The 12,717-nt window shown below is 39.9% G+C and overlaps 3 protein-coding genes across 4 annotated transcripts; all 3 read left to right on the top strand.

Moving 5' to 3' along the window:
* Positions 1 to 3,705: 3,705 nt before the first annotated feature.
* Positions 3,706 to 5,525, top strand: LOC138973138 (uncharacterized). Of its 2 annotated transcripts, none has more exons than XM_070345804.1 (4): positions 3,706 to 3,796; positions 4,218 to 4,301; positions 4,436 to 4,519; positions 5,126 to 5,525. In XM_070345804.1, exons 1-4 carry the CDS (start codon positions 3,724 to 3,726, stop codon positions 5,464 to 5,466), a joined length of 582 nt encoding a protein of 193 aa, XP_070201905.1. In that variant the 5' UTR covers positions 3,706 to 3,723; the 3' UTR covers positions 5,467 to 5,525. The 2 variants fall into 2 exon arrangements, with proteins under 2 accessions (XP_070201905.1, XP_070201906.1); XM_070345805.1 differs by having other exon boundaries at positions 4,429 to 4,519.
* Positions 5,526 to 5,832: 307 nt separating this feature from the next.
* LOC138974572 (uncharacterized) lies at positions 5,833 to 7,209 on the top strand. Its single transcript, XM_070347290.1, has 3 exons — positions 5,833 to 6,319; positions 6,601 to 6,884; positions 7,146 to 7,209. The coding sequence occupies exons 1-3, from the start codon at positions 5,858 to 5,860 to the stop codon at positions 7,207 to 7,209; spliced, it is 810 nt and encodes a 269-aa protein (XP_070203391.1). The 5' UTR covers positions 5,833 to 5,857.
* Positions 7,210 to 7,362: 153 nt separating this feature from the next.
* Positions 7,363 to 12,514, top strand: LOC138973129 (uncharacterized). Its single transcript, XM_070345792.1, has 8 exons — positions 7,363 to 7,643; positions 8,091 to 8,297; positions 8,558 to 8,779; positions 9,138 to 9,194; positions 9,583 to 9,698; positions 10,540 to 10,802; positions 11,107 to 11,352; positions 11,885 to 12,514. Exons 1-8 carry the CDS (start codon positions 7,403 to 7,405, stop codon positions 12,366 to 12,368), a joined length of 1,836 nt encoding a protein of 611 aa, XP_070201893.1. The 5' UTR covers positions 7,363 to 7,402; the 3' UTR covers positions 12,369 to 12,514.
* Positions 12,515 to 12,717: the final 203 nt, after the last annotated feature.

Here is a 12,717-nt window from a genome sequence, read left to right as displayed (position 1 = left end):
ATTTAGTCGTCTGCTGCAACTTTGATTTTGTCGTCTGCTGTTACAATAAATGCACATCAGGGTGCTGTTTCCCAGTACCATTGGCAACCGTACAGCCTTGGGGGAGTAAACGGCGTACGAAATGCTATTCAAAGCACTCTCCGTGATGGTTGTGCACCTCCGTATGTGAACGCATGGTGGCACATTGTGCCAAAACAAATACCGAAATGAAAGATTTCACAGACAACCACTTGTGCTGATCAAACTTTTGTAATAACCTAAAGTTGTGTCTGCTTTGGCGTGATCAAACTTTTGTATTAACCTAAAGTTGTGTCTGTAAAGTAAACATTCAAACTTGAAACTTGAAGACGCCAAATAAAAAAATACTGAAACCAGTCAAGGGCCAACAAACAATGACTGTTCGGGAGTTTTGGCAGCCACATTTCATCAATTCCGTTGAGCTGCTTTCTTATAAATCATAACGAATCAGCAAAAAGCAAAGACAACAACCGTCCAGTACATTGACGCACAGTCACTGCAACAATACTGTACTACTACTAGTCAGTATTAGTGAAGTATTATTCTTTGATGCAACTTATGCCATGTATGCAAAATTATTAACTCATTATCATTTGCATGATTTGTTGATTAAACCATTGACCTATTATGCATTCTTCCAAGAATGATCCCTGTTCAGTGCTTGTCTAACTGATTTTATTACATTTGTATTTGTTTCAGCAAATCAGCAAGCTCATGCCTGTTTTTCGGTACAAAGCTGGTGTTTCTGATAATGGGCTCGCAATGACTTATAGCAGCCAAGCTCAAAAAGTGAGACGATGCACAGGAGAGAGAAACAGCCTTCCAGTTTTGACCCCTGACCAGCTGAAAGTCCAGGCTTTGAAAAGTAAGAACATGAGAATTTTGTTGTTGTGTTTTTTGTTTCAACAACAGATCAGGGGGGGAAGAAAAAAAACACACACACCCCAAAACCTGATAAAGAAATACTGAATACAATATTGTTATCACATGAACTTTTAATGCATGGATTTGTGAGCATTTTAATATCTAGGTATTTTTTGCTGTAAGTCAAGGTCATAGTTCTTTTTTGGGGGTCAGAATAACTTGGCTAAAAATAATAACATGGAACTTAATTGCATGTATGTAAATGGCTTACCGTCTTGTTTTAATTCTTTCAGGAGTTAAGGAGTATGGAGGGAATACCAATAACGGGATGCATTTTTTGGGACAGTTTGTCCTAAATCACACGGTCTTCAAGGGGCAGAGTTTTCAGTGGCTTCTTTCTAACGCACTGTCTTGTGTGGGCTGGCTGCTGAACACCATGGAAGATGACAAGGAAGTTGAGAAGAAGGACGACATATCATTTACCAAATTCCGCCTTCTCGACTACTGCAGGCATTTTCCACAGGTAAAAAGGATGCAGGCCTTGAAAAGGCAAGAGGAACGAGAGAAGAATGAGCGTGAGAAGAGGATGTGTCAGCAACGGGAGGAAAGGAAAGTTTCCAGCAGCGCGATAGACACCTCTAATCTGCAACTGCATGAACTGTCTTCTGAACAGAAAGATGCTCTTGCTCCAATTCTGAAGTGTGCCGAGATGCTTCAGACCTACCCAGATGCTGCTGATACAGGTAAGAATATTGATTTTGACATGTCTGTTTTTTTGCTCTCTTTAGTTTAAGGCCCCCCCCCAGCCCCCCCCCCCCCCCCCTCCACCTTGATTTGTAACTTAAACAAAGTACTATCCTTAATCATTTGAGAGACGTTTAAAAACAAAGCAGTTCGTAATAGCAACAAATGTGAATAAAATCAATAAATTCCTTCTAGTTTGAATTATATTTTATCATAATTAATTTTTGTATTCACTTAAAGGTGGTCATCTAATTTTTGCTTTTTTTCAATAATCTTATGGTTAGATTTCGATCAAAAATTAAGTCACATGATGAAAGAACCATAGAGAAAAAAAATTATAGAAAAAAAACATATGTAAAAAAAAGTTTTTATTTTTGGGTAGTGTCTCTGACACTTCCAATATTTTGTTTTCTGTTTGCTGAGAACATGTGCTTTGCCTAAAAATATCGACCAATTAAATTCATGTCACTATGCTGACATGCAGTCACAGCAACAGTTTGACACTGGATATTGGTGCGCTGTCCACGATTTTTTTTAAACGAACAAAATGCACGGTATTCGAGAGGAGTTTTGGCCTCGGCATTTCCCAAATAAGGATATCCTACTATGCTGAAATACTACAATGAATTTTGAAACGGATACCCTTGGTTCGTCCTTCTTGATCGAAGGGGGGTGTATTTTTGATATTTGTAGGGAATATAGACTCAGCATTTTAATGGTCAAATGTCTATGTATAAAAATGTAGACAAGGACCTTTAATACTGTTGTTATAAATGTTTGTTTTTACATTGCAAGGTTTGTGTTTAAACAGGTTGGTACAAAATATTTGCTGAAAAAAATATCAAAAAGAAAACATTAAGAAAATGACGTATACTGTGTCTTTTTATTTTCAATTTTTAAAAATCTGTATTTCTTTTTTTCATAGTTGGGCACTGGTAAGTTTTACAAAACAGTTCATATCTATGCTTATTGGTGTGGTTTGTCTTGGTGTGTTGTGTCATACTTCTTATTGCCTATTTGCTGTATTTATAGCTGGGCAATGGTAACAGTACATGAACACTGGGCACAGCTTATACTTTGCTTTGCATGGTGATGGTTCTCTTCTTATCCTCATCTCAATAATATTTGATTTAGTATTAGTATTATTAGTGGTAGTATGTTTGTTTTGGGTGTTCTTTCATTATGTGCAGCTAATAGTAATACTGTGTGCTTGTGCACTGTGATGCTTCTTTTTCTTCTTCTCCACTGTAAGCAACGATATATTTGTACATATAATGGGCACAACCTGAAGTGCTTGAACAATATCCTCCTTCTTTTTTTGCTTTGTGGCTGTTAGTTAAACTGTATAGTTGTTGATAGTTTTTCTGATATCTTTTTTCTGCTTAGTGTTGCTCTCCTCAAGCTACCTCTCAAGAAGTAAAACTCTTTCCTCTGACATCTGATATGTATATTTCTTCTCTCTACCCCCACCCCTTGGTGTTTGCTCTGTTCTTGAAGAGGATAACAGTAATGAAAATGACTGTCACTTGTAAGTCAAGTCTGTGATTTTGGTGGGTTTTTTCTCAGTGAATGTGTGGCAGCAACAGATGGATAATACTTATAGTTTAAAAACCTGTACCTAGAATTCAGGTCTCGGCAGGGGGTTTGAACCACAGAGCTCCCAATATATGAAGACAACCAATCCATACCGTTCCACTTCCCTGCTTTATTACTGTTTCAAACTTTTTTCTTTTTTCAAGTAACATAATGCTGAGTGTTCTTTTTGTCCGAAGCTTAAATAGATGTGTGTGTGTGTGTGTGTCAAATTGTAGCACGTCATTGAATAATTTTGTGCATAGCGCAAGGGCAACTACAAGCTATTCTAAGGATATTACTTAAGAATGCGCTGCATCTTTGCGAGTCTTATAGCATTTAGAATTTTGTGGTCCGGATTAGTCTGCTAAACCCTATAAGCGTTGACTATCTACATACCCTTTTTATCAAATGAATTTATGTGACCCTGATTGAACAAAAGTAGATCATTTTCAATATGCATATGGCCAAAAAACACATTATACATGTAGGTTGTAATTTACAGTTTCAACTTCAGGTACAACGATGTGTACATCAGTTACACTCCCCATGATCTTCCCGCCTCAACCTTCTTTTGGTGCCACCTCTAAACAGCAAGGTATTTCTTTTTCCTGCATCACATTTTTGTGTTTGTTATTGTGTTTATGTGTTAGAGAGAGAACCAGAGAGCTATACAGCACTTATGTGAGCTTAATTTGTACACTGTGAGAATGTTTTTGTTTTTTATAAACAAACTTAAATTATGAAACCAGCCCACACAAATGACACCAAAACACACACATGTATATTGAATCTGGATTCTAGGGTAAAATTGGTTCAGTTGGCATTTCATTATGAGAAATGCACATGTATGCCTGTATTTAGATAATTATGATTTTGAAGAGAGATACGTAAGTAGGTATGTTTACATATTTCAGTCAGCAAGGTAATCCATTTTTAAGTTTTTACAAAGTCTATCAATTGCTTTGTTGTTTATTTGTGGACAAATTGATTTAAAATTGTTTCTTTTCTGTTTTTAGGTCATTCCAAAACAACCAGACCAGGCCGGGTCTTGATTCCTTCCACCTCCCACACTACCAGTCAAGACCCATCACCTACTCCAGGTGAGGTTATCTCTCTCTCTCTCTCCCTCTCCCTCTCTCTATCTGAGAGTGTTTTTTGTTTGTCTGTGGGGGATCTTCTTGGTTGGGGTTGCAAAGAAGTTGATATCAATATCATTTTTTCTTTCAGTATTCAGGTCCTTCCAAGGCCACCGGACCAGACCACATCGCCACCCCCCTGATTTCCTCCACTTCCAGTGGAGTCTCATCACCCACACCAGGTGAGTGCCTTTGTGTATTGCTGGGTGTCTAATAACCCATTAACAAGTACAGCTCCACATAACTTGGGCCTTACCTTAGGGGTAAGATGCCGACACCGCATGACCAATGAATGCATGCTTGACCCAGTTTCTCTACACATCTTGCGAGATTTCATCTGTAGACAACGTGGGTTGTTTCACATGGGTTATTGTGCAATTTGTAGCAGTGGTGAAATGATTTTGGTAATAAAATGACAGCGATGGATGATGGGGTAAATGATTTTGGTAATAAAAGTGACAGGGATAGATATTTGTTGTCAACAATGCCAAAGACATATGAGAAGTGAGAAACTAATCAGACAAATTGAAATTCTCTGCCCGGAAGAGAGGTAATCAGAGGCCATCACTTTGCCCTGACTCTGGTTTTGTTTTTGAACATAGTAAATTAGCTCACTTGATGTATTATGGTAAAGTTGCATGCCAAATAAAATTAACTTTTGTCTTTCAAGAACAACAAAACTCTATTGGTTCAAAATAGGACACATGTTTTTTTTTTTTTTTTTTTTCTTAATTGTTAAAATAAAACTGTTTTCATTTAAAAAAGAATGTACATTTTTAAATCTACAGACTACCCGTTGCTGGCAAATTGGAAAAAGTCTCTCCCTGACGAAGATCAGAAGTGGATATCGCAGACATTTTTCAAGAGGAATGCTCGTGGTGTTCCTGTCTTTCAAGACGACAAAGCATGTCAGCAGCAGTGGTACCACCCTTCGGAGCCACAGATGTCTGGGACGGTGCCCCCCAGTATGGACCGCTATTTCTCCCACTCCCTCTTCATGTGGTTGCCAAAGCGAACTTGGAAGTGGGACTTCCGTTGCCCTGGCAAGTGTGCCAACATGAACCCACGACCTGAACTTAGCCTTGCTGGTATTCACTCAAAGGTACAAAAATGTCATTTTTTGTTTTAAGAAGAAAAATGTGTTGTGCGTTTTGGAAATTCTGTTTGTTTATGTTCCCAGGCAATTCTCTTTGGTAAACACAATGATGTTGACAATAATGATTATGTGTCTGTAGACGTTTGTAATTCAAATTATTCAGACAGATAGCATCAGAACTGGGAGGTCAAGGTCAGGGCTGAATTTGTAAAAAGAATTTTACCCTAATAAGATAATTTGTTAATTGGACCCAAGTATCATTTTGTTGACATGTACACAACATGAAGAGCGTTAAGATACATGAGAGATGATGATATAACTTTGGTCATTGAGTATAGAATGGACTTAGCACCCAGGTGACCACACTTTTTGCTTTTATTTTCCACAGATTCGTAAAGTGCTGTCCAACGATTGCTTCTACCTCATGGCCACAGAGATCCTGAAGTGTCCTGTGTGCAAAGCAACATTCGTCGGATGGCATTCTGACATCCGTTCCCAGCTCAGCGCAAGTCTGCAGAGCCTCTTTCCTGCCGTTCTCACCCTGAAGCGCGCCTGCGACAGAAGCGTAGTTACAGAAATGTACGAGCGCTGTTCTGGCAATGGGCCGTTTCTTCTCAACAAGAAGCTGGTGGAACGCCACTCAGCACGTTGGCGGGGAAAGGTGGCAAGATATGCAGACCACTGCAACATCTATTTGGAGGCAGCGAGCAAAGGCCTTATCACCGCCTTGCCCTCATTTCCCGAGCCACCAGCCATGACCATCGTGCCTGAGTACGAGTGGATCCTGGCAGTCTACCTCCAGGATGTCCTCCAGCGGTTGGACTTTGTTAAGGCGTCCATCACATCCACATTTGGGAGGATTCTCAAAATGGATGCCACAAAGAAGGTGAGAGAATTCTCTTCATTTATGCATTAAATTGATCTGTTTTTCATTTTTAATAGATTTGCACAGGTCATCTATAGCTGTCTAACCAGTGTAATGATTAATTTGCTCCACATTTTTATTGAAGTGCAATGATGAATGGTATAAAAAGATGTTTTAATCTGAAAACTGCATAAGAAAGCAATTTTAATTGTCAGTGAATCAATGTTAAATATATTTTTTGTCTTTTTTGTTTAAAGTTGTGCTTAAGATGTACAAACGCATATAAACAACTGTTTGTGCAGATTGTCAAGAAGCTGCAAGGGCGGTCGAAAGGCACGGCAGAGTGGTGCGTGAACGTTGGGAATGAGCATGGACAAGTATTGATGAGCGTCCTGACATCTAGAGATGGGAAGGTGGGTCTGGCCAAGATGGTCAATGGCTTGATGGACCGCTTCGCCGCATCGCGAAAACAACCACCTGAAGTGATCTATGTCGACAGAGACTGCTGCTCTGGAATAACCAAAAACATGTTCCACCTGTGGCCACAGATGCACATACGCCTGGACATTTGGCATTTCATGCGAAGGTTTGTTTTCATTTTTTATATGAAGTTGAGCACATATGAAGCAAGTTTGGCTTTTGGCGTCGAATTTGACAAATCTGTAGTCAAAAAACAATGAATTAGAAACATAAAACCTGAAGTGTCCTGTGTGCAAAGCAACATTCGTCGGATGGCATTCTGACTGTTTTTAGTTTTTATATCCTTTCACATTTGAAGACTGTAGCATTTGAAGAATGTACTGTCAAGTTTAATGCAATCTCTACATATACTACTTGTGTTTTACAGGATTGCATCGGGCTGCAACTCAGAGGCACCCTATGTATGGAATGTTCATGCAGAGGCTCTCTGAATGCATCTTCATGTGGGATGTCTGTGACATGCAGCAATTGGTCTTGGCTAAGAGAAAAGACCTTGGGATCGAAAGTCTAAGCGACCAGGCCCTGCAGCAAAAGCTCACCCACAGAGAAAAGGGGATCCACTGCAAGCACTCAACACGCTCAGCTGCCTAGATCACCCAAAACATCGAGCAGCTTTTGAAAGCGATGGATGGTCCCCAGGGCACCGACTTCCTCGGCGAGCCACTGTTCGACAGCAACAAGCTGCAGCTGGAGTGGTCCAAAGCAAAAAAGCACGTCTGCTGTATCCTGGACCCTCCTGGTGTTACGCTCTATATGCAGACTGGCACCATCAACAAAGGAGATCAAGTGTTACCTGTCTACAGGTGTGCTCGAGGTTCAACTTCCTTGGAGAGTTTCCATTTGCACCAGAACCGGTTCATTCCAGGTATATTTAAGAAGTGGTAATTTATTTTCTTATCTTGTAGGTAGCCATTTACAATAAAAATGTGCCAAATTAGAAACCAGCCTCGTGGCCAAGTTGTTAAGGAAACCGCCTCAAGAGAGACGCATGCAACTCAAAAAGTTTTAAATGCTAATTTAAAACCAAGCAAATAGATAACATACTAATACTTCTTGCTTACTTTCTTTAGTTTTGGTGTTGTGTGCTAAATGTGCCAAAAGTCTAGTTAATTAGAGTGTTTTGATTTGAATTTTTTTTTTAATTGACAGAAAGAAAATAAGGTTGGTCCTAATCCAACTTAGCATTTATGTATTTCTATTTTATTTTTTCCCCATTTATATATAAAAAAAAATAAAAAATAAATTGTGTTCGACACAGTAATGATTATTGAAATGTTTGTGTGCATTACTGAATTGCTACTCATTACTTCAGGTACATCTACAAACGATGACCACTTCCAGGCCTTCCTACTGGAAGGAATTATGCGCTGGAACGAGGACCGGGCTGCAGCAGCCAAGTCAGGTGGCAGGAAGCCTGGGTGCTACAACCTGAAGTTGAACCACCTGGTCAACGGTCTCTATCAAAAGGTGTGGGGAAAACCTCTTGATCCCCATTACAAGGACCCAAAGCAATACACAGGTTGGTATTTAAATTGTTTTTTTAAGCATCACTCACTACTTCTATTTCTCTCTTTCTCTTTTGTTTTAATCATTTGTATGTCACTTCTTTGAAAGCATGAACATGTGTTCATATTCATACATACAAAGCATACCAATATACTTTTATGTGTTAATATTTATTTAGATTTATACTCATGATTTACCTTAACAAATATAGTGTAAAAACAGGTATAATAACCCGTGAACAATACTTAGAATGTTATTTGCCTTTTCACACAGGTGAACTGTTGGGCCTTGACTACCTCCATGGTCAATCAGGGAAGGTGATCAACCTGGAAGACGACGATACAGAGGTGGGCTTTGTTACAGAGGTAGAGGATCTGTTTCAATCGATCCTGGAAGACCCCACCTTGTTGGAGGACGTCCCTCTGTGTGAGGAAGCCACCTTAGCAGTACCTCCCTCCGTGCCTCTAGAAGTTGTCACACCTCCACGCACTCAAGGTATTGGATCCTTAACTTGTTGTGTAGTTATCTTTTCTTCTTTTGCTATTTTCTTTTTATGTTTTTAGTTGTGTTCCTTTTTTTTAAACAAAATTAATGCCCCTACTTGAAACACTTCCAATAATAGCCCCAAAAGGTACTTAATTTGTGTGTGGAAACATTTTACCCAGCACAACACCCATTGTCACAAGCCCTACCACACCACCCAAACAACTGAACTGCCCATCTCCTCCACACACACTTCTTAACATTTAGAGATTTCACAATCTGGCCACTTTTTAAAGCTGCAATCAAATATAAATCTAAAAATACACAATTGTAACTATTTGATTGATTCTGTTATCTAACTTGTTTTCAGTTGAAGAGGATTGTCTGGCAAGATCAACAACCCCACCTTTTGTGCCATGTGTGCCAGGTATTTACAAAGCAGCTTTGCTGCCTAATCTCCATCCATTTCTAACACAACATTCATCCATCCATTTGTAACACAACATTCATGGAATAATATTTCATATATAGATTTTTGCAATGTTTTTAAATCTGCTATCCTAGTCTTTACTCGGATCGCGTCCACTTCAAGTAAACATAAAATATGTTACAACGTGATTTTCTCACCACAATTTGTCCAAACAAGTGTGACAATGGAAGTGTGTGTGTGTGTTTGTGTGTGTGTATATATGTATGTATGTATGTATGTATGTATGTATGTATGTATATGTTCTATGGGTTTGGGAGTGTCTGCATGTGTGCTTAGGTATATTTAGCCAGCCTATCGATGTTTGGATCCATTCTGTTTGTTTCAGAGGAACTCCACACACCCTCAGCTCCAACACCCCCTGCTCCAACACCTGCTCCAATACCTACTCCAACACCCCCTGCTCCAACACCTGCTGCTATGATTGCTGCTGATGACGATAAGGTAAGAAACATGTGTTTTTTTTATTTGCCCTAAAAGTTAATTTGTCTTTATCCTACAATGTTGAAAAAAACAGAAAACAAAACCCAGATCATCATGGCTAAAATATTAGCTCTCATTTATTGACTTCAAATGTACTTTCACTCACCAAATGTACACCTGATCATGGGTATATGTACATGAATGTTTCAGACATAATAATGCCATTGTTAATTATAGCTAGCCAGATTGCCCTAAGGCCTAAAAAAAAAATAGGTGTGGTTACGGTAACCCGACCTACCCTATTTTTAGGGGCCGATCCTATAACTTTTTATTACATTTGTAAAAAAAATAAAAAAATAAAAATAAAAAAACGAGTGCAAAAAACGCAATGAAAGCGAAAGCGCCCGAGTCGCACACTTATTTCCCTGTCAAGTAGGTTTAATTTGTACACATTAGAAAAAAAAGTAAAAAAAAAAAAAAAGTGATTGCCTACCTACCTACCCTATTTTTTTTGGCTATGTTACCGTAACCACACCTTTTTTTTTTTTTGGCCTAAGCAGTTTGAAAGCAACAACCAGTTAATGTGTAACATGAATGATTAGCGAGGGCATTGTTATGTCTGAAAGTGAAACATCAGTCTGATGTAAGGGACTTGCACAGTACTGAAGATCACTATTTCAACTGTCCATTGTCAATTTTCTTTCTAGGTACACCACACCGTACCCACCACAACCCTGCAGGTCATGATGCTTTAATGCAACCCACTCCCATGTCTGCCTTACTGCTGTTGTACTGTATTGTTTATACTTGCTGATGGCCTATCCAGAAACTCAAGAGTTGATTTATTTCTTCATTTTACTAGGAAAGCATTGGACCAGACGGCAGTGGAGGCTTCAGATCGGTTGTTGCTCTAGCTAAGCACCTGGTCAGCCTCAGAGACGTGATGACTCTTTCCAACGTGCAGTGCACTGCCATTCTGGATTTGTTCCACAAACTATCTCCAGGGGACAGACAGTCCTGCAGGAGTGTCTTCAAACCTGCCGTATCAAAATCCCCTGGAGGACGATACCATTGCAGCAAGAAGGGGAGGCTGATGTCTCAAGGAACAACATCTGCTTCTGACAAGTAAGTTTAATCAAAACAGAAGGGGGTTATGGTGAACTAATTTTGTGAACTGAACATTTTCGACTCCTTTTAAAATTATATTTAATAAGATTTTTTTTTATTAAGCAAATTTGCCTCTAAAATTAACCTTTTCTTCATTTGTGTGTGTGTGTGTGCACTAAGGCAAACTAAGCTCTTGGCGCGTTTTTCACCTCATTCAGATACTTATAGAGTTTGGTATTATAAACTTCACAATACACTAAATGATTTGTGATTGTTTCAATGTTCTTGTTGATGGATTAGTGCATGATTTATGTTGTTACAGGGTCCACAGTTCACGCAACGCTGGTGCCGCAGCGCATCCATCAGCCAATAGGTTGATGGAAGCAGTTTTCAACGAGCTGGCGCTAATCCATCCACGCCCTCTAGTGGAGGGAGGCCATCGGCAAAGCAGGGTGCACTTGATGCAAGGATCCTACGACCGAATACGGCAGCTCATCATTTCTAACCCTGCCTTCCAAGCCATCCCCTTGCAGCTGCCTGCAGTAAACAACGAGACTGTGTCCAAGTGGTAAGAAAACTGATGTGCAGATCTCTTGGCAACTATTTGTCACTTAAAAGGGAATGTAAAATATAAAAAATGGTAAATGCGCATACTTTATGAGATTGAAAAAAGGGGATGTGAAATGCATCACGTGTTAAATGGGGATACTTTATGCAATGACAAAACAGCATGTTCTTTAACAATTTGAGATAAAGACTGAATATTATATTAACCATAAATTATGAAGGATTGAGTAAATGAAAATGATAGTTGTTTTATGTTTTCAAGGGCATTGCAGTAAGCAGTGTTTAATTGTAGATTGGTTCATTTCATTGGTTAGCCATGGCACTTTGATAATTGTTTTGGCAGAGTTTAAGTGATTTCGATGTTTTAATCTATTTTGGGGGGGAATTGTGGGGGGGGGGGGGGGTGATTGTGTGTCTGTATGCTTTAATGAAATAGTTTGCTGCTGTGTTGCAAAGTTTGAGAAATTGATAGAATTTAGTGATTGAAATCTTGCAGATGTAAAGAATTGTATGTTTGATTTTATTTCCCATAGGTTCAACGAGAAGTGCAAGATGGAGGAACAAAAGGTACTTCTTCAAGGACTTGAGGAACAACTGCCACATCCTCGGTTCACTTCATCAATTCCCCTCCCTTCTTCGGCCCCACAAGCGAGTACGCTGCACCAGCCGTGTCAACAGCGGCCTGACTTTATTCTCCAACTACCAGCTAATAGAGTCGGGCTGTCGGTGAAGAAAAGAGGCAGGGTTGCTGCGGCACCTTCTGTTCAAAGTACGCAGGAGCGTGTGCTTCTGCCAGCCCTTGGACAAAGTGTTGCGACTAAAATCCTGCCAGCTTGTTCTGCAACGAGCCAACAGCAGCGAGTTCTTCCGCCTGCCCCTGTGCCAAGTGTCGGGGCTAAAATCATGCCAGCTTGTTCCGCAACAAGCCAACAGCACAGTGTGTTCCTGCCTGCCCCTGGACAAAGTGTTGCGACTAAAATTCTGCCAGCTCGTTCTGCAGGGAGTTCTTCTGCCTGACCCTGTGCCAAGTGTTCCACTGCCAGCATGTTTGGCTACAACCTCACAGCAGTCTTCCTCTTCTGTCACGCACCAGCCCCCACTAATAAAGCGAATTGTTGACACACCAGCCAGTGTTGCAACAATGTCTGCACCCTCAACCGTTCTACCGCTGCCAAAGAGCACAAAATACTATCAGCTCAATAAGCAGAAGAAAATAGATCTTGGAAAGTACAAGCGTGGTCCCTACCAAAGAAAAGAACAGAGTTCAAAATGTAAGCAGTGTGGACTGGAGGAATCTTCTCCGGGACACAGCCGTTTCAAAGGCTTCAGGTGGTGTGAAAAAAGCTCCCTACAAACACTTGAGGAG

This window comes from Littorina saxatilis, linkage group LG8 (genome assembly GCF_037325665.1).
Source record: "Littorina saxatilis isolate snail1 linkage group LG8, US_GU_Lsax_2.0, whole genome shotgun sequence".
In the NCBI taxonomy this organism is placed as follows: Eukaryota; Metazoa; Mollusca; class Gastropoda; order Littorinimorpha; family Littorinidae; genus Littorina; species Littorina saxatilis.
Note: the sequence above shows the minus strand (reverse complement) of the source record. Positions and strands in the feature narration are given on the sequence as shown.

Coding starts and splice junctions, on each gene's coding strand:
- LOC138973138 (XM_070345804.1), top strand. CDS start 3,724: ATGTGTACATCAGTTACACTCCCCATGATCTTCCCGCCTCAACCTTCT. Junction 3,797..4,217: donor TGCCACCTCTAAACAGCAAG/GTATTTCTTTTT, acceptor TTCTGTTTTTAG/GTCATTCCAAAACAACCAGA. Junction 4,302..4,435: donor AGACCCATCACCTACTCCAG/GTGAGGTTATCT, acceptor TTCAGTATTCAG/GTCCTTCCAAGGCCACCGGA.
- LOC138974572 (XM_070347290.1), top strand. CDS start 5,858: ATGGCCACAGAGATCCTGAAGTGTCCTGTGTGCAAAGCAACATTCGTC. Junction 6,320..6,600: donor AAATGGATGCCACAAAGAAG/GTGAGAGAATTC, acceptor CTGTTTGTGCAG/ATTGTCAAGAAGCTGCAAGG. Junction 6,885..7,145: donor ATTTGGCATTTCATGCGAAG/GTTTGTTTTCAT, acceptor TGTGTTTTACAG/GATTGCATCGGGCTGCAACT.
- LOC138973129 (XM_070345792.1), top strand. CDS start 7,403: ATGGATGGTCCCCAGGGCACCGACTTCCTCGGCGAGCCACTGTTCGAC. Junction 8,780..9,137: donor CACACCTCCACGCACTCAAG/GTATTGGATCCT, acceptor ACTTGTTTTCAG/TTGAAGAGGATTGTCTGGCA. Junction 10,803..11,106: donor ACAACATCTGCTTCTGACAA/GTAAGTTTAATC, acceptor ATGTTGTTACAG/GGTCCACAGTTCACGCAACG.